This window comes from Equus caballus, chromosome 16, assembly GCF_041296265.1.
Source record: "Equus caballus isolate H_3958 breed thoroughbred chromosome 16, TB-T2T, whole genome shotgun sequence".
NCBI lineage: Eukaryota > Metazoa > Chordata > Mammalia > Perissodactyla > Equidae > Equus > Equus caballus.
Window position 1 is genome coordinate 84,503,828 of NC_091699.1, and position 22,449 is coordinate 84,526,276.

Consider the following 22,449-nt stretch of genomic DNA (forward strand, 5'->3'; position numbering starts at 1 on the left):
CAAGTCCTCAGTAAATATTTCTGGAATGAATGAGTGAATGAGTCCTAAACAATATATGTTTGGTCAAAGTTATGATGTGCTAGATATATTATTTTCTAATTCACATTAAAATAAATACATATAACTATTAAAATTTAAAACTTACATTTATGCACTTTCTAAAACTATCTAATGTATCACCCATTTGAATATATACCGTACTTTGGGATATACTGAGTTAAAAAACGTAAATAGTTTCTTTACAGCAAGACTTTGAAGAACCTTCCATTTGCAAACATATATGTTGGTAGGACATATTATCCTTAGGGATTCCCAAAGGGAGAAGTTTTACACACCGTTCTGGACCATTCTCACAGCAAACATCCTGAAAAACATTGCACAATTCATGTTGCAGACTAACACCATGCCTGGTACATAGTTGGAGCTCAATAAATATTATTTCTCTCTACAGCCATGTAAACTTTGCTAACTTTGTTTTAAGTAACTTTGGGTATTAGGTCAGTTTCTGAGAAAAAAAGAAGTTTTCCTCAAGGGTGGTTTTTAGGAAGGTTTCGTGATAACGCTTCTAACAGTCGTGGTGGCAGAGGGGCAGCGTGGCTGCGGCGTTCCTGTATAAGCATGACTTCGTGAAGCCTGCGTTCTGAAGCTCCTGCACTCCCCTTGGGGGCTCCACCCCTAATCCTGTAGCCAGAGTCAGGCCTGACTTAGGGCCTTACCCACCAGGCCTTCCTCAGGAGATACTGGATTCCCCGTTAGCACACTTCCCTACTCAAATAGGCCTTCTATTAGGAAAAGAAGCCTTAGAACAGTACAGCTGAGTATTAATTAGTCTGGCATTTAAAAGGATGCCCCATATTTTGGGAACTTTAATCAAGGGCTGGGTGCATTTAGGCTCGAGTGTAACTCTGACCCTTCCTGGAGCTGATCTTCTCTGGGGGTGACATGCAGCCCTGGGATGGACAGGACTTTCCCTGGGCATCCAGAGCCCGGAGGTTCTGCTTCCCTGGAGGCCACGCCATCCCAGGGGCGGTGATAGGCTTCTGATGCCTTCCAGGTGCTCTGGACTCTGAGCTTTCTCTTCTTCCAGATTCAGAAAGAGCAAAAGCATGGCAGCTGAATGAGGAGGAGGAAGAGGAGGATAATTACAATGGCGATAATGATGTTAATGGGCAGTTACTGTGTGGAAGGCCCGTGCTAAGCAGTCCGCATGTGCTCTCTCTTAATCCTTACAAACACTATTGTGGTAGCCGCTATTGTTATCTGCATACAAGTAAAGCACAGAGGGATTTACACAGCCAGCAGTGATGTGAACTCCCCTTGTCTCTGTCCTTCTGGTTGGGTGGGACGGTCCTCTCCCACCTCACACAGCTGGTCCCTGTGTCTCCGGAATGGGAGTTGAAGTCCCCGGAGCAGGGATGTGACCTGGATTACCAGGATTCACAGACGCACTCCCTGCCCTTCTCACCCCTTGCCCAAGGGCCTTCAGAGGGCCCCCTGCTCCTGTCCTGATGGGACTTTCAGGTTGGAGATCCTTAAGCTTGCTCAGGAAGCCTTCTCTGGGGTTTTCACGCTGAGGAGTCTCACAGGCTGCCCACTTACTTACAAACCTGTTTCTAGTTTTCTTTCAAGGGATCTCATTGCCCTGGTCCTCCCAGAATCTAAGAGACGGGAGACAGCTGACCTCAGGGGCCAGCAGCCAGACGCGGCAGTGTCTGTGGAACCCGCGGCTTTGGAGCTTTGAGTTCCTTCCCACAAGGGTTCGGGACCCTTGTCTCACCTTCCGCTGCTAAGGGCCCAGCCCTGGGAACGTCTCCTCCTCACCGTCTGGTCCCCACCTCCCTGCTGTGGGGCTGCGTCAGCACCCCCACCTCCCGCCTCTCCGGCCCTCTCTTCCGGCCTCTTGCTTTGGATGCCGCCTCGCCCTGGCTTACAGCTGTCTGACTCGCCGCGAGCACCCCGCTTCTCAGGCTTCATCAGTCAGGAAGACCCGAGCCTTAGGCTGAGTCCTGGGGTTTTGTGTTTTTTTCTTTTTATTGGTAAAATATATATAACATAAAGCTTACCATCATAACCATTCTGAAGGGTACGGGTCCGTGGCATTAAGTACATTCACATTGTTCTCCGGCCATCTCCTCCAAAGGAGACTCTGCACCCTTAAACACTGACTCCCCTTCCCCCACCCCCAGCCTCTGGCACCACCATCCCACTTTCCGTCTCTATGATTTTGGCTCCTCTAGGTACCTCACATAAATGGAATCATACAGTATTTGTCCTTTTGTGACTGGCTTATTTCACTTAGCTCAGTATCTTCAGGGTTCATCCATGTTATAACATGTGTCAGAATTTCCTTCCTTTTTAAGACTGAATAATATTCGACTGTATGTGTATCTGTTTTGTTTATCCTTTCATCCAGCAGTGGACATTGGGGTTGTTTCCACCTTCTGGCTATCGTGACTAATGCTGCTGTGCACGTGGGTGTGCTAATGTCTGTTCCAGTCCCTGCTGTCGGTTCTATTGTCTTGGTGTTCTTGTGTGCCCACTTGTTCTTTTAGGTCAGGGTTGGAAGGCTCCTCAGCCCTCACTTTACAGCTGAGGAAGCTGTGGGGCAGCTGGAGAAGTGACTTGCCTAGGGTCAGACTCCCCTAGAGGCACAGCCAGGCCTACAGCCTCTTTCCTCTGCCAGGAACCTCCTGTTTTGTCCTGCTGCCTCCTATTTTGGCCCAGGCCTCGGGCCTGCAGGGTAGGATGTTGACCACATCCTCTGCCCACTTACAATAGGGGCAGGTGTTTCTGGGCCTTCCCACCCATGTGGCTCCTGGCCCCACCCCTGCCCCACCAGCCTCTGGAACCTTGTATCTTTCTACCATCAACAGAGAACAACAGTGGGCCCTGAGTCTCCCAATACCCCTTCCACCTAGGGGCTCTTGGGCTCAGCTCTAGCAGCCACTCTGTTCCCCTATATCCCCAGCAAGGGCTCAGTCTTTGCAAAGAGTGAGAGCCCTGGCTCTCCTCCTGCACCCTCAGAGGCTGGGACATTTCCACCCTGGCTTATGCCCAAACCTCAGACACAAGTGCTGTTGTCTTCTCAGAGGGGCCTGGACCTGGCTTTTCCCTGAACACTTGAATCCACATTTTTCCTGGGGAGAGGGAGGGGGCGGGGGGAGGACATTGGAAGGGCAGCAAGAGAAAGAGGAACATCTATTGGGAGTTTTTTTCTGTGCAAGGGCTTTACTCAGGCCTCTGTGCTCAGCAGCCCTTAGGGCAGCTTCAGAGTAGGCACTTCCCCAGGGGCCCCCACTAAGAATGGGGTACAAGCAGAGCCGGCCTGTCCTTCCACCCATCCTCCCCTTTTCCTGCCAGCAGTGATGTGGGAGAAATTTCCCTCCTTCCCTTTATGAGGGAACATGGTCACTGGCCTGAGATTATGAAATCCAGCCCTGCAGGCCTCTGCCTGACCCTCTGTCCTGGTTCCATCAGCCATGACTGCTTGAATGCTCCCAGTAACAGGGAGCTCACTGGTACCCAAGGAGCCTGGGGCAGTGCTTCCTGATAGAAAACCCTTCCTTACATTGAGGCCGCATCTGCCCCCAAACCATCGTTCACTGCTGCTGCCCTCAGAGCAGCGTCAGCTGTTACTGCTGAGCAGACTTTTCTAGAAGGCAAGACCCCATGCTAAGGGCTTTGCAGGGATTGTTTCATTTCATCCTTGTAACAATTCTGCCCAATTGAGGTTAGCATCTCTACTTCACAGGTGAGCACAGCTGCTCATCAGCCGGTATGCACCAGTGCTGCTGTACCCGTTGAAACAACGGTGAAATATTTCCGAGCCATTGGAAAATCGCTGCTGCTGCCCTGTGTCCCCGAGGGCCCTTCCCTGGAAACCCAGACCTCCTGCTCCACCGCCTGTCCGGCAGCCCTCTGATTGGTCAGGCCATGGCATGTGAGGGAACTAAGACTCAGAGAGGGGAAGTAACATGTCCAAGGTCACACAGCTGATTAGAGCCCCATTCCCTATGACCCCAAAGCAAGGCATCTTAATCTGGCTCTGTGCTCACCTGAGCCCAACTAGCCATCCTGGGAACAGAGGGACCCACCGTCAGCCAGTGCCTGGAGTCAGCTCAGCGGGGCTGAGTGATGAAGGGGTGAGGGCAGTGTGTACCCCTCCCCCTTCAAAGGCACCACACAGCCTGGGCTCCTGGCAAGCTTGTCAGCACCCCAGACCCTGGCTGGTTTCCTCCTACTCCCGTTGCAGACAATCAGGTCCTGTACTCCTGCAGTTCATTTTGGTTTTGCCCTGATTTCAGAGCTTCGTGTTGAGCACTGTTAGAAGTCACGTGACCTCTCCCGGCTGAGTGCACCAGCCCGGTTGATAAGTTCGGGATCTCACCTGTCTGCCCTTGTGTTGGGTGATGCTCCAGCTCCAGACCCGTGTAGCCACTGTCAGTCTGTTGTCTTCACTATGCCCCAGGTTGGAGTGTCGGGGGTTTCCTCTTTCCCCTGGGCACAAACAGCCTCTGGACCAAGACGGTGCACCCTCATCGGTGGGCTGTGTCCCAAATGGGATACACCCTCACAGTTGTTGCAAAGAATAAATGAAACAATACAGATGTTAAGCTCCTCAAGGAGAGAGACTGTGTCCTTTGCCCACCTTTGTCGTATCTCTGATGCCAGCCTGGAGCTGGCACCTATTAGGTGCATAGTCATTGCCTGTTGAGTGAGGAAGGGAGTGAAGTCCCTTGTGAGGGCCGTGGCCATAGTCAGCCTCAGAAGATGCTATTGTTGCTGTGATTGCTCTGATATGGTTTATATTACTATAATTGGGTGGCTTGGTGCTTTTGGAATTGGCTCCATCCCGTGTAGAGATGAGGGGTCCCCGACGCATCTGCCAGCATCTGGGGAGGTCCGGGAGTGAGGCTCGAGCCCCTGACCTGGAGCAGCTGCCTTTCCCTCAGTGATGTGTGGAGTGGCCCCTGAGTCCTGTGTGCATGAATGTGTTCAAGAATTGCTTCAGTAAATACTTTTGGGTACCTGCTGTGTGCTTGGCTCTCTGTTGGGCTCTGAGGAGGCAGCAGTTGGCAAAGTCAAGTCCCTGCTCTCATGAAGCCTGTGTTAGAGTTGGGGGACAGAGGAGTAACAAATATGTGATGTGTCAGGTGGTGGTAAATGCTGTGAAGGAGAAGAAGGCAAGCTAAAGGAAGGGGACAGTGGGGAAGGGCTTGTTATCTTGTGTAGGCTGCTCGGGGAAGGCCCTCCTGATAAGGGGATGTCAGAGCAGAGAACTGAAGGAGAAAGCTGTGCCTGTACCTGGGGGAAGAGAATCTCAGACAGGGAGAGTATCACGTGCAAAGGCCCTGAGACAGGACTGTGCTTGGCCTGTTTGGGGAATAACTAGGAGGCCAGGGTACAGAGTAAGTGACCTCTAAGAAGAGAGGTCAGAGAGCTAGCTGGGGGGCACTGATCTCCTAGGACCTTGGAGGAAAATAAGAAGCCATTGGAGGGTTTTGAGCAGAGGAGGGACCTGGTCAGACTGATGTTTTAAAAGTTGTGGAGAATAGACCACAGGGGAACCAGGGCAGAATCAGTGACCGGTTAAGAGGTTCCTCATGGTGGACTAGGGCACTGGTGACGGAGGTGGTGAGAAGGAGTTAGATTCTGGCCGTACTTTGAAGGAGGAAACAATGGGATTTGTTGGTGGAGAATATGGGATGGATGGTGGGGAGAGGGGAGAGTCTTCGGCCTGTACAACTGGTAGAATAGACTTATGCTGATCAAGATTAGGAAGACTGGTGAAAAGCAAGTTTTGGGGGGAAATCAAGAGTCTAATTTTGGACACGTTAAATCCAAGGTGCCTTTCACACATACAAATAGAAGTCAAACCGGCAGCTGGATGTCTGAGTCCGGAGTCAGGGGAGATGTGTAGGCCAGCGATGGAAATTGGGGGGTCAACATATAAAGCCACGAGATGAGAGATCACCGAGGAAGTGAAAGGTTAGAGAAGGGGCCCCAGGACTGAGCACAGGGACCCACCAATGTTTAGATAGTGGGGAAATGAGGCGACCGAGCAGGACCAGTCACTGCGGTAGGAGAAGAACCGAGAGAGCGTGACGTCCCAAGGCCGAGTGAAGAAGGCTCTTCACAAGGAGGGAACCAGCAACTGTATCAGATGCTGGGGAGTGGTCCAGTGGGGTGAGGACTGAGAAGTGCCCATTGGATTTAGTGACATGGAGCTCACAGGTGGCTTGACAAGATCAATTTTGGTCGAGTGGTCAAGAGAGAGTGGAGGAGAGGAAGAGCAGGCAGTGAGAATAGACAGGCCAAGGAGTGTGGCTGTAAAGAGGAATAGAGAAATGGACAGCAGCTGAAAGGTGTGGGGTCAAGGGGCTGGGATTTTCTTTTTAATTTAAGGGGGCTTTATTTTTGTTTTTTTTTTTAATATGAAAGAAATTATGGCATGTTTACATACTGATGGAAATGAACCAATAGAGAGAGAAATGGATGATGCCGGAGAGGGAGGGGACAACAGTAGCTGCACTGTCCTTGCGTAGGTGACAGGGTATAGGGTCCAGTGCCCCCCGGAGGGGCCAGGGCATCCACTGTTGCCAGAGGGTGGGCAGAGCCTGTGTTTCAGAGAAAGGGAGGTGGGTTTTTTTCTCATACAGTTATTAAAATTGAGATATAATTCACGTGTACAATTCTTCCTTTTAAAGTGTACAATTCAGTGGTTTATGGTAAATACACAAAGTTGTGCAATCACAAATTGCTGATTGAGCCACAAATCAGCAATCACTGGAACCACCACTAATTCCTTAACATTTTCATCCCCCTCCCAAAAAAACTCACACCCATCAGCACTCGTTCCCATTTCCCTGTCCCCCGAGTCCTGGAACCCACTGATCTACTTTCTGTCCATGGATTTGCCTATTCTGGACATTTCATATAAATGGGATCCTATAACATGCGGTCTTTGTGACGGGCTCCTTTCACTTGGCGTGCTATTTTCAACTTCATCCTGTTGTGGCGTGTGTCAGAATTGAATCCCTTTTGGGCGTGAATAATATTCTGGTATATGGATAGACCACACTTTGTTTATCCTTTCATCAGCTGCTGGCCATTTGGGCTCTTTCCCCTTTTGGGCTGTTGTGAGTAATGCTGCTGTGAGCATTCAGGCGCAGGTTTTGGCTTGGATGTGTGTTCTCCCTGCTCTTGGGTACGTACATGCCTGGGAATGGAATCGCTAGGTCGTGTAGTCACTCAGTGTTAAGCATTCTGAGAACTGCCAGACTCTTTTCTAAAGTGGCCGCACCACTTCACCCTCCTCACCTGCGGTGCATGAGGCCCTGCCGTCCCCGAGCAGGCTGATTTGGAAGCTTGTGGACTTTGGCTCCTGGCGGTCTCTGTTTCAGATCCTCAGCTTGGAGTGGAGGCTGGAGGAGAGAGGAGGCGGTGGGAAACAGTGGCCCTAGGAGTGGGGGAGTGACTGGATAGGCGTGTGTTTAGAATCCTTGGGTCCTCCAGAGGCGCTGGACATTGGTGCTCAGGGCTTTCAAGGGAAGCAGGCTGGCACAGCCGTGAGTTCTCTCCTCCCAGCCACATGTGACTGCCCAGGGGCAGGTGTGGAGCAGGTGGGGGTGGGTGTATGAAGCATAGCCTCCAGGCCATTGTCTTCCACCTCTGCATACCTGGGACCTTCTGTCTTCAGCCCTCCGTGTAGACCTGCTTCTCTTCACAGGCCTTGGGGACACTGCTGCTGGCTCTTCATTCAAAGACAGCTCGTGCCAGGAGCAGAGCAAGACTCGGACCCAGACTGGCCTGGGTTCAGATCCTGCCTCTACCGCTCATTAGCAGCATGGCCCTGAGCAGTTTCTTTCCCTGTAAGACGCTGGCCCCGCGAGTGGCTGTGAGGTGGAAGTGGGGCTGTAGGACCATGCTTTGCCTCCCTGTCCCTCTCCACTGCCAGGCCCTCCATCTGTCCCTGCCTGTTCCTGGGCTCCTGGTTACACACCTGAGACCCTCTGCTGCCCTTTCCCCGCTCTCTTCTTTTGCCTCCCTGAGAGCAACATTTGAGGGGGAGCAGGCTCTTGTAAGACTCCCCCAAAGCCCTGGGCTTCATGGACCTCATGAAAACCTCTCTGAAGACCTCCTCACTCTCTTCCCCCAGCTGCAGTAGTGTGGCCTCGGGAACACGGGGCTGGTGGCCAGCACTTCTCCCCGGATGTCGGCCTGAAGTCAGCGTGTTGGGAGATTGGGGCCACCGCCAGAGGGAATCTTCCCCCGTCACCAGGGAGCCAGCTGGCGCCTGCCACAGGATTCTAGCTCCCGCCCACTTAGAGAGTCCCCAGTGGCCTGGCCTTCCACACGCTGCCAGCACTTTAGAGAAGAAGAAAGCAGCCCTTTTTCTGGGAACAGAGCACAGTCAATGCACCCAGCCTGCCCCATGCACACCCTTACCCAGAAGTGGGAGTGCAAGTTAAAACAGTAAAGAGCCCTCATCACAATTGATGCTTAATGAGGCGGCTTTTTTTTTTTTCTTTTGAGTCTTTTCCTAGGCAGGGTGCAGGCTTTCCCACCTGGCTCCCCTGTAAGATAGGCATAACCACTCCTGCCTCCCACAGCGGGTCGAGACCACTCTGTGCACGAGAGAGATGTCAAAACCCCGGGCATGGGCCTTGGAGGCATGTTATCTCTAGAAATGATCACATCTGTTGTTTCATGGTCCAGAACCCTTACTTCACCCTGAAGGGTGCATGATAGAAGACAAAAAGTCAGTTTTTAGTGATTTTCCTTAAAGGTGGCGTGGGCTGTTTGAATGCAAGAACTGCTTTTCCTGTTGCATGCGTGTCATTTGTCTAGTACTTCTGCAAGCACTTTTTCAGCCCTCATTGGATGCTGAAGCTTTTGGGGGACCCAGGGAAACAAAAGCTGGGCTCCTTGCTCGGGCTTTGCCCCATGGTGGGGAGCTGAGCCAGGCCCAGAGGCACAGATGACACACGCAACGGGAAGGGTTCAGAGACGGAGGCCAGGGGCTGGGGCCCTCAGAGGAGGCGACTGCGGCCGTGCGGCGAGCGGCCAGGGTAGCCGTGTGGAGGGCACTCTGGGTGGAGATCACGGCTTGGGCAAAGGCTTAGAATGAGACAGCCAGGCTGGTTCTGGTGGCCACAACCATACCCTCTGGTTGGAGAAAAAAGACTGGACGGCTGGGCAGCTGGGCCTTGGGGAAACTGGAGTGCGCTCCTCCCCTGCGTGTGGCCTTGAACGCACCCCTTGGACTCCCTGAGCCTCAGTCTCCTCATCTGTGCTAGGGGCTGTAAAACCTTCTTTCCGAGGCTGTGAAGAGGATGAGAGGGCGTGTGTGTATAGAGCCCGGCAGCACGTGCTGCCAGCAGGAACGTGATGGGTGGGACTGCTTTCAGCCAAAGAGCTTGGACTGTACCCTGGGCTGCGGGCCAACATCAGAGCCCCCAGAGCCCATGTCAGAGTTTGCCCACCTCTGGAAGCCCTGGAGGGGGAGGAAGAGGAGGAGGAGAAGGAGGAGGGAGAGGAGGGAGGGAGGGAGAGAGAGGAAAAGGAAAGGGGGCAAGAGGAGGGGGAAGAGGGCCCACAGGGATCCAGGCTGGTGCCCCCTCCATGCTGGCTGCCCGCCTGCCTGGGCCCCCGGGCCACAGCAGCACGTGGAGCTTGGCTTCTGAAATCTGCAAGATCCAAGAGCAGCCCCCGGGTTTCCACTGAAATCCTCAGCAACACTGCTGCCCCATCAACCCAGGCGGGAGGACTGGGTAGGGCAGACGGAGGTGCCCCACACTGACCCTCTGTCTCCAGAGTCTGTTCCTCTCTTCTCCCTCCTTCCCCAGTCTGGCCGCCTCTGTCTATCTGTCCCTCTCACACATACACACACGCACACACACACACAGGCATACATACATAAATACGTACACACACACATACATACACGCTGGCAGAACACCTCTTCTCCCACAGTGACTAATACTTTCTGTCTCGGGAGTCCTCCTACCTTCATGACATCAGGCGTGGGGAACGCAGGCAGTTAAAAGCATTGCTGCCTGTTGTCCTCAGCCTCCTGAAGGAAGCCTTGGAGGCAGAGCTGCTAACAAGGGGCCTGTGACCAGCATTTCCAGGTGTATGTGTGTGGAGGGGAGGGCTGGACCCCGGACCAGACTAGGCCAGCTCAGCCCCACCTCCTCCTCCCTGGTTGCACTGTCCTCCCGGGGCCCATGGTTTGGAATTTCCAAGATGCCCTCAACTCTCCTCTCTCCCTGGGCCCCCACGGCCATTCTCTCTGGTCTGTGTTCTCAGTGCATCCGCATTCATTCCTTCCTCTCTGTCTCAAGCACGCCTGCCTGGCTCATGCTCTGATTTCTCTGCCCGAGTCCCTCCTCCACGTCTTCGTTTGCTCCTCCAGTCCCCTCCCTCCTTGATGCCAGACTCACCCTCCTCTGTCCACATCTCGCCCCTCTCTGAACCTTCAGTAGCTCCCTGTGCCCACAGGGTCCAGACATTCTACTTTAGGATCCAAGGTCCCCAGCCTCTGGGCTCTCTGTCTCCTCTTTCTCCCACTTCTTCCCCGGCTCCGACCTTTTACCCCAGCACCCAGCCTCCTCGCTGCTCTGTTCTTTCCAGCCTCCCTGCCTTTGCTGATGCTGTTTCTGTGCTTGGAAGGCCTTTCCTCCAGCCCCAACTTTTTATGTCAAATTCTAGTCTTCCTTCAGGGGCAGGATAAATGTCCCCTCTCTTGAAAACCTTCCATTATCCCTCCCAGCTGAAGGCGCCTTGTTCCCTAGATCTCAGAAAGTATGTATCACTTTCTATCCCATATTATTATTTTTCTCTAAGTATCAGCCCAGCCAGCTTCTAAGTGCCTGGATCGCGAGATGCGTCTTACTCTTTAATCACCCAAAGTACCAGGCAGAGTGGTTGGCACAGAGTAGGTGCTCAGAAAATAATTGGCAAATCGATGACTCAATACACCTCTTGGGGTCCCACATGTAGGCTGCTTCTGTCCCCCAAAGGTGGGAGGGGCCTGGCGGTTACCGCGCACCCACAAGCTATTCCTGTCCAGACTGTTACTAGGATTATACCAGGCTCCCGCAATGAACCGGAAAGTTCCTATGTTTTCTGTGCTCTGGAACAATCTGTAGATTACAAGAATAGCTTTGTGCCATCCGTGCGGCAGATTCTGTCCTTCAGTTTCATCTATAATTATTGGCCTGTTCAAGTTTTACATATTTTCTTGAGCCAACTTTGTTCATTTATATTTTCCTAACTCATCCAATTCTTCGAGAATTGAAAATTTATTGCTATCCAACTGTATATAGTTTTCTCTCATAATTACATATATATCTATATCCATAGTCATAGGCCTTTTCTCATTCCAAATGCTCATTTGTCTTTTCTTTTTTTCTCTGATAAGAATTGCAAAAGTTTTTTTTTGTAATTGGTCCTTTCAAAGAATCAGCTTTTGATTTTTTAGATACCAGCTACTTTTTCCGTCCTCCCATTTTCTTAATTTCTACATTTATTAATGATTTCTTCTTTCTTTGGTTTTTATTTTAGTTTTCATTTTCTAGCCTCTTGGTTTAAATGCTTAGTTAGTTTTCAGTCTTCCTTGTTTTCTGAAGTGCATTTAAAGGTATAATTTTCCTCCGAGTACCACTTTGGCCTCAAACCAGAGGTTTGTTTCTGTTCATTGTTGCTCAGTTCTAAATCATCATTTCTGCTTTGCTTTTCCCTTGAACTGGAGAGTTAGAGATCAGTACATACGCTTTTTAAATTTTCAAGTGGATAGTTTCTTTCATACTCATGTTTCTGTCAATTTCTGATCTTACTGCATTATAGACAAAACATGGCCTTTGTGATTTCTGCTTTCTGGAATTTATTGGAATTTTCATTTATCTCGGAATATATGGCCAATTTTTGTGACTCTTTCATGTGTGTTTGAAAATACTTATTTACTGTTTGAATGTAAAGTTTGTTCTGTCTGTCAGATTCAGTTTTTAAATTGTATCATTTAATGAAGATCATTACTTTTGAGGGCCCGCTTGTTCTGTCTGTCTCTGAGAGGCTGTGCAGTTCTCCCACAATGATTATGGGATGTGTCAATTCCTATTGTTTTTAGAAATCAGTTTTTTATGCATATATATTTTTAGGCAACATTCATAGATGCTTATGATTCGTGACTTTGGCACTTCTCAATGCTTGTACGTTTTCTCTTACAAATACTCTGGTTTGTCCTGTTTAATGTGGTAGCCTTGAGTTCTGTTTTGTGGATGCATATGGCTGGCGTATTCTTTTTTATCCCATTATTTTTCATCCTTTCTGTGTCATTTTGTGTTATATGTGTCCTTCGTAGTAGCAGAGAAACAGATTTTGTATTGAGTATCAGCTTTTAATAGGTGAATTTAACCCATCAACATTTATTGTCATGCATCATAGATTTATTTCTGCCATCTTGTTTCATGTCTACTTGTTTAGCTTTCTTATTTTTGTTTCTTTTGTTTTTCCCTTTCATTGGATTGGTCCCATTTATTTTATCCTGTTTTCTTTCCTCTAATAGTTAGGAAGTTTTGAGTTTTATTTCTAGTCTGGTGGTTATTCTATATATGTACATGTGTGTACACTTTTATTTTTTGTCAGCATCGATGTAGTCAGTATCTTTAGCGTCTTCCCAAATGAGGCAGGAACTTTGGTAGTAGCTTCCTTTTCCCCGGCCTCCACCCTCGTTTATGGATCATCAGAGATTTTGGTTCTAATCCGTCATTCATTCTATTCAAATTGTGTAACGATATTTATTTAAACTTTTATGTTTTGTTGTTTGCTTGCCATTGTTTATAATACCACTCACCTGTCTCTTTTATGGATCTGTTTTTCACTTTGCTAAAGTATATCCTCCAAGAGTTCTTTTAGAAAGCATGGGTAATATAATTTCTAAGACCTTGAACGTCTGAAATGACTATTTTTCTTTTCCAGAGGGTCCATTTTGACTTTCAACTCCCTATTGAGTTTTTTTTTTAAATTCTGGATGATCATATTTTTAAATATCCCAGATCTGTAGTTTTTGTTTTGGATAATATGTACCCTCAAAATCTGTGAGTATATTAACTACAATATTGCCTAAATGTCTTCTGCTATTCAGTTCAGGTCTTCTCATCCCCACTTCAGCCAAATCCATGCCATTTCCTTCTGTTTTCTCACTGCAGTTCTGAGTGGGGTTTATTTAGAAAAAAAGGCTCCTCTCCCTCCAGGTGAAGCTGCTCCTGGGAAATAACTGGGGACACTGCTTCAGTCTCCCCACTGGTCCTTAGCTGTGGATCTTGTTCTCTGAGCCCCTTCGTTTTACATCCAGATCAGATTCTAATGTCAGAGCTCAAAGCACCTGAAGGTCCAGAAGCCCTGCCCCTCATTTCGTACATGAAGAGAATGAGGTCCACAGGAATGAGCGAGAATAGCCGTGAGCCGCTTCTACGTCTGGGGCACATCTCGGGTCCTTGTGTCCACCAAGCCTTGCCCCTCTGACACGCTGAGTGACTCGGGAGGAGGTGCAGGGATGACAGGCTGTGGGGACAGCGTCATTCTCGGGCACTCTCTCAGGGTGCCTGCCTGAGATGTGGATTCCCAGGTGTACGGGATAGCTGACGACTCCCACACCTGTGTCTCTTGCCCCTCTTCTCTTCTTAGTTCCTGACGTAAGTCTCCAAATGCCTATTTGAAATCCCCATAGGTGTCTGAGAGGTTCTCAGAAACAGCCCCCGAACCCTGCTTGTCACCCAGTCGTCCCCCCTCAGTATATGATGCCACCGTTCATCATAAACAGCCACTGCCCTCAAAGCCGTTCTCTCTCGTCCCCTATATCGCCACATTTTCCTTCAGAATAGTAACTGGAAACAACCCTGATGATCCCATTTTAGGAAATGGAGGCACAGAGAAGCAAGCTTGGGCAGGGTCACACTCTGGGAATGAGCCAGACTCAGCCCAGGTGTCTGGCTCCAAAATCTGTAACCAGCTACTCCGCTGCCCCTAGGAAGCGGGAAAGCTGGGTCTGGTCAGAGTAGAGCAACCTAGGAGAATGGGGAGGTTAGACAGTGGGCAGGGCTTGCGGGACACTGAGGGGTTCAGACTTCATGCCCCCATAGGGCTTCAGCAGGGTGTGAGGAGGTCAGGCTTGCACGTCTGAAGGGAGACACCCGCTCCCCAGCTGTGGACATGATCTCTCTGAAACAGGCAGGGGTGAGCATTGTATCTCAGCAGGAAGGAAGCTGAAGGCAAGTGGGCTTCAGGAGTTCACAGGGTGGGGCAGTGGGAGGGCTGGATGGGGTGGGGGAAAGCCTGTGCTGAGATGGTTCTTCCCAGCACCCCTCTGCCAGCCCCAGCTTCCCCTCCCGCCACCACTGTGACAGCCCCATCCTACGCAGGGAGTGACCCTGGCTCTCTGGGGGCCACTCCTTCCCCATGGCTGCCTGTTGTCTGTCCACACAGGGCCTGAGGACCCTGCCTGGCCAGGATGGCCTCTTCAGGGCTGCCCCCAGGCACGTCCTGGTGCTCTCCCCCTCCTCCCTAGGCCCTACAAGGTGGAGGCATGGTTTCCATTTTACAGAGGAGGAAGTGGGGCTCAGAGAGTCAGGTAACTGCCCCCCGACTCCATTGTAAGGGCTGCAGCAGGGATCCAACGCCCAGGTCTGGGGACTCCGGCGGGGTTTTATAGCAGAGTCGACCACTGACTTGAAGAAGCTTTTCTCTAGACAGAGAATTAAGGCCCAGGAAGCACCATGGGTTGGAATCGGTACGTCCACAAACAAGTCCGTCAGAGCCTGGCCCTGAGGTCTCTTCCAGCACAGCCCAGGGAGCTCCAGCGGCCTCTTGTGGGGACAGCTCAGGGCTAGCCACAGTCGGGACAGCAGGAGCAGCGTGGGGGTCTGCAGGCTAGGGGAGCTCCAGGGTGGGTGGTGACAGCCCCTGAGTGGCCTCATCCCACCCCAGTTCTGGACACGGCCGGGCAGGAGGAGTTCAGCGCCATGCGGGAGCAGTACATGCGCACGGGGGACGGCTTCCTCATCGTCTACTCGGTCACAGACAAGGCCAGCTTCGAGCACGTGGACCGCTTCCACCAGCTCATCCTGCGCGTCAAGGACAGGTGAGGGCGGCGGGCCAGGGCCTCCCGACTCCTGCTCAGAGCAGGCTCCCTCTGTCTGTCTGTCTGTCTCTCCCTCTCTGAGATTTTCAGGCAAAAGCTGAGGCACTGAGGGCAGAGCTGAAGTCGGACCTGATCCCTCTGATTCCTGCCCTAGTTCTTCGGGGCCAGCTGCTTCCAAGGCCTGGAGGGGTCAGCTCCCTGCCATCTCTCCTGAACCGTCCCCACAGATGAAGCGAGAAATCAGAAGTAATATCTCTGTTTTTCAGCTCCAATTTAACCAAATTTTATTACGTTCAAAGAAAAAGTGAATTTTCTCTCCAGAAACATTTTCCAATTTGCGAGATTTACAAGCCCCTAAATAAAGTCTCATTTTTTCACTATTATTACAGTGGTCCCTCCTTACCCCCAGGGATACATTCCAAGACCCCCCAGTGGAGGCCTGAAACCACTCATGGTACCGAACCCTGTGTAGACCACGTTTTTTCCTGTACAGTAGAGCGTGGGTATGCTGGACAAAGGAATGATTCACGCCCCGGGTGGGACGGAGTAGACAGCGCGAACAGCATGCAATTTAAAACCTATGAATTGTTTATTTCTGAAATTTACCTTTTAATATTTTTGGACTGCAAATGACCAAAGGTAACTGAAACCGTGGATAATGGCAGACTGCTGTCTGTGGAGTAGTTAAATAATTGGAAGCATGTTTTAACTGATTTTTTCAGTTAATTGGATCTTAAAGAGGCAATGTAAAGAAAATAAAGGGATGAACTAACAGGAAAACAGCAAGCTTTGAGCAAATGTTAGTAAAGATGGAAAAATCCAGTCAACACCTATTCCTAAGGCAAAGGGTTAATAGCTTTGCCAGGTAAACAGATACACACTCATACATGCACACTCACACACTCACGCATGCACACACTCACACACACAAAGCTCAAGAGATAAATGTGGGTCAAGCCCGTGACTGTAGAAATCTCAAGAGAGAAAACAAATGACTCAGATGTGGGAAAATATTCAACCGTCTTTCTAATCAAAGAAGTGCAAGGAGAAATAATAATGTACCATTTCTCACCTGTCACGTTATAATATTTCTGAGGAAAATACCCAGTGCTGCCGAAGATGCTGTGAGACCCGCATTCCTTCACTTTGGGGCAGCAGTGTGACCCCGTATGTCAATGGGAATCTTTCAGGCAGACATGCCTCTCGATCCCCCTTCCTCTCCTGGGAGCTGTCCCGATTTTGCACCTACCGTGTACCGAGCACCAGCGGTGGGCCAGCCCCTGGCCCTGGTGCTCTTCACGAGCCATTGCTGATGGCGTGGTTGGTGCATCAGGGTGACCCAGATGGGAAGAAGCCGGTCTGGGAACCCAGCCCAGGCCCAGCAGCCCAGTGGCACCTTCACTGACAGTGTTGAGCAAGGGAGTTCCCGGGGGGCCCCTCACTCTCCTTGCAGCAAGCCTAAGGCTTCAAACCAAGAGAGCCAGCAGCCCCAGGGCCCCTCTCCACATCCTGGAGCCGTGGAGGGAAGGGCCTGTAAGTCAGCTCCGGGCTGACTGGGGAGGTGATGTGGGCTGTCCCGTGCCTGTGTTGTGGTTGCATGGCCTTCACCAGTGTGGGGGCAGCGAAACCTCATGAGCTGCTGTTCCTTCATTGCTCAGGGAGTCGTTTCCGATGATCCTCGTGGCCAACAAGGTCGATCTGATGCACTTGAGGAAAATCACCAGGGAGCAAGGAAAAGAAATGGCGACCAAACACAATGTAGGTTGTGTGTGTGTGTATTTGTGTGTGCGTGTGTGTTGGAGGGTCAGGGGATGTTAGAGTCGATAGCCGTCACTCCTGCAGTCCTGGTCTGCAGATTAGCACCTGGGCCTACTAGGGAGCGGGCTAGACTCCACAGAGAGGCCTAGCAGGCCATGTGGGATGTGGGATCTTTTGTGAAACAAGACAACAGACCAGAGAGAAAGCACCCTCTCATCAGTCAGTAGAGGCTCTGACATGAGGGCCAGGTACCTTCACAGTGGCCTGCAAGCCGTGGCGTTCAGGCCACCTCCTGGCCCCTGACATGGCAGATTCCTCGTGGGCTGTGCAGACATTGGCTTCTGTCGCCTTCTCTGAGCCAGCTGCCTTATTATGCTCAGCCTCCTCAGCATCGGCCACCGTTCACTGAGCCCTGCTCCGTGCCAGGCATTGTGCAGGGGGAGCATTTACTCCTCACAGCCACACGCTGAGGTGGGTGGTGTAATTATCCCATCTTACAATGGGTCAGACTGAGGTTTGCCCAGGCCGCCCAATGACTATCAGCAGAAATCCTAGCTTTTTTTCAGTTCACTGTGATGCCCCTTCGCCCTCTGGATGGCGCTGGGTGGGGTCACGGGCTTCTTCCCAGCCCTCCCCACACTGGCGCAGCCCGGGCCCCTGGCCTCACTGGTCAGTTGTGTGGAGGTCCACCCGGCCTGCTGGGAGCGCTGCACAGTCGCACCTTCCCTCTGCCTGCTGGGCCCCGCTGCATGAGTAGAGGGAGGGGCCCACTGCGCATCAGTTCTGCTTGTCTCTGCCCTCTGAGTTCATTCACATATTCATTCAACAGTCCTCGGCCCTGGGAGACAACACTCCCTGCCTCGTGCTGCTGACTTCTAGTGACAGGAGACAGACAATAAACAAAGCAAATTAGAGTCTGTCAGAAGGTGACATGTGCTGCAGGAAAAAGTAAATCAGGGAAGGGGGTAGAGAATGTGGAAATGGGGGGCTGCTTTTCCAACTAGGGTGGTCAGGGAAGACCTGTGGGGAAGGGTCATGCCAGTGAGGACTCATGGAGCAGAAGGAATAAACCATGTAGATATCTGGGGAAAGAATGTGCCAGCAGAGGGAATAATCAGTGCAAAGGCCCTGAGGTGGGAGTTTGAGGAACAGCAAGGAGCCAGTATGGCCAGAGCAGCAGCAGGGGTGAGTGGCAGCTATGAGGTCGGAGGTGGTTTAACGCATTATGGGGTTTTACCAAGAGTGAGAAGGGAAACCACTGGAGGGTTTGGAGCGAGGAGTGACGGATGTGGTGAGACTTAGGGCTACACAGCTTCTGTCTGGTGGCCATGTTAAGAATGGTCTGTAGGGGCCAGGGCGGAGCAGGAGGCCAGTCAGGGGCTGTGACGATAACCCAGGTGCAGGCTGACCTGGACCAGCGTGGTGCCTGTGGAGGTGGCGCCATGCTTGGGTTCTGGGTCTGTTCCTAAGAGAGCCAGCAGGATTGGTTCACAGATTGGATGTGGGGTGAGAGAAAGAGGAGGGAAGTGAGGATGACTCCAAGGTTTGGGGCAGGAGCGACTTTCAGAAGACTGCAGTGACAGTCAGCGGGCTGGGGAGACCGTGGCAGTAAGTGTGCGGGGAAGGCGAGGGGCCCAGCTTTTGACGTCTTTAGTTTGAGGAGCTGAGTGGATAATCAAGTGGAGACGTCAGACAGCAGCCAGATAGACCCGTCTGGCGGTAGCATCGGAAATTGGTAACACAGAGATAGACTTTAAAGCCATCAAACCCGAGGGAGTGAGGATAGATAGGGAAGGAGTTTGGGAGTGAGGCCGGGGACCCTTCAGTGTTGTGAGGGTGGGGAGATGAGGGGGTGCAGTCAAAGGGACTGAGGGGTCAGTGATATGCGAGGACCAGAATGGGGTGTCATGGGAGCCAAGTAAAGAAAATGCCTCAAGGAGGAGGGAGTGATCGAGATCACCAAGACAGGTGCTGCCCGGAAGTGTCTGGGTGAAGGCTGGGGACTGACCGCCGGGTTTAACGTTGGATGCAGGCTTCGTGGAGAGTGCCCACGTCCTCCCAGGTCCCAGACACCCTGCCTGAAAGGGTGTGCTAAGGGCTGTCACAACACCTTCTCGTGTCCCTCCCAGCAGCCCTGGGGGGGTGAGGATACTGCAAGGGGTAGCAGTATCCCATTCTGCAGATCAAAGGGAATGAGACACAGGAGGGTGAGTGAGTTCCAGGGGCCTCCCAGCTGGTGAATAGTGTCCCCATCCCCCCAGAACCCAGGGCCCCTGTCTCTCAGCCTACGTTTCTACTACAGTGAATGCTGCTGCCTCCCTTATCATTTGACAAATGACTCCATGAGCTACTATCCTAATTTTAGAGCTTGTACGGCAAGTTCCTCTTAGCTGACCAGGGCAGGTCACCCTGACCTGATGCAGGAAGCTGGCATTTCCTAGCCCGTTGGTGGGGATAAATGGTGCTACCATTTTATTGCAGGTTTTCCCCTGGTTTAAGTCTTGTTGCTGCTGAAATCCTGGAATTCTAGGGACCCAGATAATGCACATCAGCGTTTCTTCAGTGGCAGAGGCAGGACCCCCAGAAGGAAGGTGGAGGGTGTCTGGGGACCCAGGGGATATTGCAGTGTACTTCTAAGTGATGCAGTGGGACGGCCAGCAGCAGGGGGCTGAGGCCCCTGAAAGCTGGGACAGACTGAGCTGGCAGGATTATGGGATGCGAAGGGGCTCCAGGTAGGTCCCAGCCGCAGCTACAGGTGCCTGCCCGCTTCCCTTCCCGGCTCGCACAGGGAAGAGCGTTGTCCCCGCCTCACAGGGTCTCAGAGGACTCCAGCTGCTGGGCACTCCCAGGCACCTGCCTCACCTGGGAGAGCCTCCAAAGCTGACCTCGGCACCCCCACCTGTCCTGGGGGAGGCCAGGCAGGAGGTGGAATCCGGTTCAAATCTTGATTCTCTGCTGGCTGCTGTGTGGCCTTGGGCGAGTATGTCACTACTCTGAGCTCAGTTTCCCCAGCTGCAAAATGGAGATACTTGCTTACCCCTGAGGGTTAACATGAGGATTAAGCGAGGTCAGGATATAGAGACCTGGGAGGCCAAACAGCTCACACTCATCTTGGTTAAACAGCCACAGTCTCGGTGGAGCAGCCCACAGTGGGACCGCCTACAGCGGAGGGCGGTTTCCTTTCCGTGTTATCCAAGGCTCGGATATTTGTGAATGACTGGTTCAGGGGTCTGAGCCACGCATGCCCTTTGTGCTCTGCCGTGGGTGTCTGGTCAGCTGCAACAAGACCCTGCTTGAAGCCACAGCAGCGTGTGAACATCTGATCTCCCGTGATGAGAATCCATCAGTGGGAAGACACTGACTTTATTATGAGTTCTGGGCAATGGTTTACAACATGCTCCTCTAAATAATAACCCAGCTCCCCAGACATTTAAAGTCGACTGTTTTTATTGTCTTCACTGTGCTTTTCTTTTTCAAATGTATTATAATGAAACGGCTTTATCTTGTAATCAGGAAAAAGTTACGGAAAATACCCAAATTCTCCAGTCTCCTCCCAGATGGCTTACCTCCACCTCCCCTGGGGAGGCCCTGCGTGTTGTGTGAACTCCACTGTCTCCACCAGTGTGTGTGTGGGGGAGCGAGCCCTTCCTGCCTTTGTGGGGTCCCTGTTACAGGAGAGGACGAGCGCTCAGGACTGTGTCCTGACCCCATGGAGACTTCCTTCTCCTCCCTGTGCCAGCCCAAGCCTTGGTGTAGACGGGGCCCTTGCAACCCATCCTGCAGGATCATCTTCCACATCTCCCAACGTACAGCTGCCTTCTAGCCAGGCGATGATTCCACAGCATTAAACGTGCAGACACGAGCCTTCCGTACACATGGCTCAGCTCCCAGGCTCAGAGGTGCAGAGCAAACAAGAGCTGGGCCAGGCAGGCTTGTTTTGGGGGTGGGAGGCACAGACCGGCCAGGGGTCGCCAGCGTGCAAGTGCTGCCCATGGCATGGCCTCGCCACAGCCTTTCCCACCCGAGTCCCTCTGGAGGGCCCGGGAGGAGGGGCAGCATCACCCCAAGGTCGAGAGATAGACCTTGGAACGAAAAGTGAAGAGAAGCAGCACGTATTTTAGTTTGATAAATGAAACAGTCTTTAGTCTTCAAGTGTATAAAAAGATCATTTCTGTTCTATTTTTAGGGAGCTATTAAATATCTCTGTGACTAGAGAACAAGAGAGATTGGAAAAGCTGTCAGGAAAACTTTCCAACCTTAGAGAGCAAGAAGCCGCCGACGGGCTGGAGGCTGAGGAGCCAGGGTCCTGGGGAGCTTTAAAGCACACGGCCCCCTGGGCGTGGCATTTGGGGACGGGGCTCTGTGGAGCTCAGTGCTGCTCTTACCCAGCTGAGCTTTGCCTTTCAGATTCCGTACATAGAAACCAGTGCCAAGGACCCACCTCTCAACGTCGACAAAGCCTTCCATGACCTTGTTAGAGTCATTAGGTGAGCCGGCCCCCCCCCACCACCCCCCCGCCCAAAATGGTCTCTGCAGCAGGACAGGCGCTGGGAGTTGCAGGGACACACGCTCCTTGTTCCCAGGCAGAGGTGGTGGCTCTGGGCTGTTTTGGATTTCTCTACCTCCATCCATATCGTCCTGCCCTCCACTGACCTTTGCCCTCCCCGCTACCTGTGGGTGAAGCCAGCACACCAGCTACACAGAAGCGCCTTCCTGCCCAAGTGCAGCCCAGCCCCCTCTCCAGCCTCCCCTGGTCCTGCAGCGCAGGCTCCCTGGGGGCAGCGCCCCCATCCCCCTCACCCCCCCGTGCTTTCCCAACACCGCAGCCGTCAACACGGGGAAAAGCAGGTCCAGTCCTCCCTTCCCCGCCCTGCTGTCAGAGCGCCCTTTGACATCCACTTGAACAGCCCACACTGATTCCCACGGCGCATGTGTCTCTCCTTTCCAGCCCCCACCCCGCGCGGTCAGTCTCCAGGCTGGTCAGAAATCCCAGGCCACAGCCCCGGGATGTTCCTTTGCGTGGTCAGGGTCTGAACCTTGATCACCTCGTGCTCAGGTGACTGGAACAGCCTCCTGGCCCGTCTCCCTGTCACCACCTTTCCCGTTTCCAAAATCTCCAACATTCAGAGCAGCCCACCCAGCAGTTCGCAAACACCCAGCGCTGAGTGTGTTGCCTTAGGCTGCTGACCTCCAGGGCCACTGGGTGGTGGTGAAACCACATATAGGTTCTGACCCGACCTTTGTGACCCGACCCACGCCTCCCCCCGGCCCCCAGGGCACACACGCACACGCTCCACAGCCGCCTCCTCTCCTCATTCCCGGCATGGGCGTGTGCTTAGCCGGCGTTCGGCACTCCTGAAGTGATTGTCACGTGGGCACTTTGCCTCCAGTTAGGATGTGCCACCGCTGGGAGGTTGCAAAGTCTTGGTTACAGACCTGTAATTCCAAGGGCAGGTTTTAGACATGAGAAACATTCACAGAAAACATGTAAAATGCTTTTGTACTCAGTTGACCTGTTATTTGATCTAAAATATGAAACATGGAAATAG

At 52.1% G+C, this 22,449-nt stretch overlaps 1 protein-coding gene across 6 annotated transcripts in view; it reads left to right on the plus strand.

Annotated features, from left to right (window-relative positions):
- Window positions 1-22,449, plus strand: part of MRAS (muscle RAS oncogene homolog) — a 58,561-nt gene that overhangs the window by 32,483 nt on the left and 3,629 nt on the right. For all 6 annotated transcript variants that reach the window (XM_070239102.1, XM_023621005.2, XM_070239103.1 and 3 more), the window contains 3 exons: window positions 14,989-15,142; window positions 16,801-16,900; window positions 21,308-21,387. In XM_070239102.1, coding sequence (XP_070095203.1) covers window positions 14,989-15,142; window positions 16,801-16,900; window positions 21,308-21,387 — 334 coding nt within the window. The remainder of the gene's footprint in view (window positions 1-14,988; window positions 15,143-16,800; window positions 16,901-21,307; window positions 21,388-22,449) is intronic.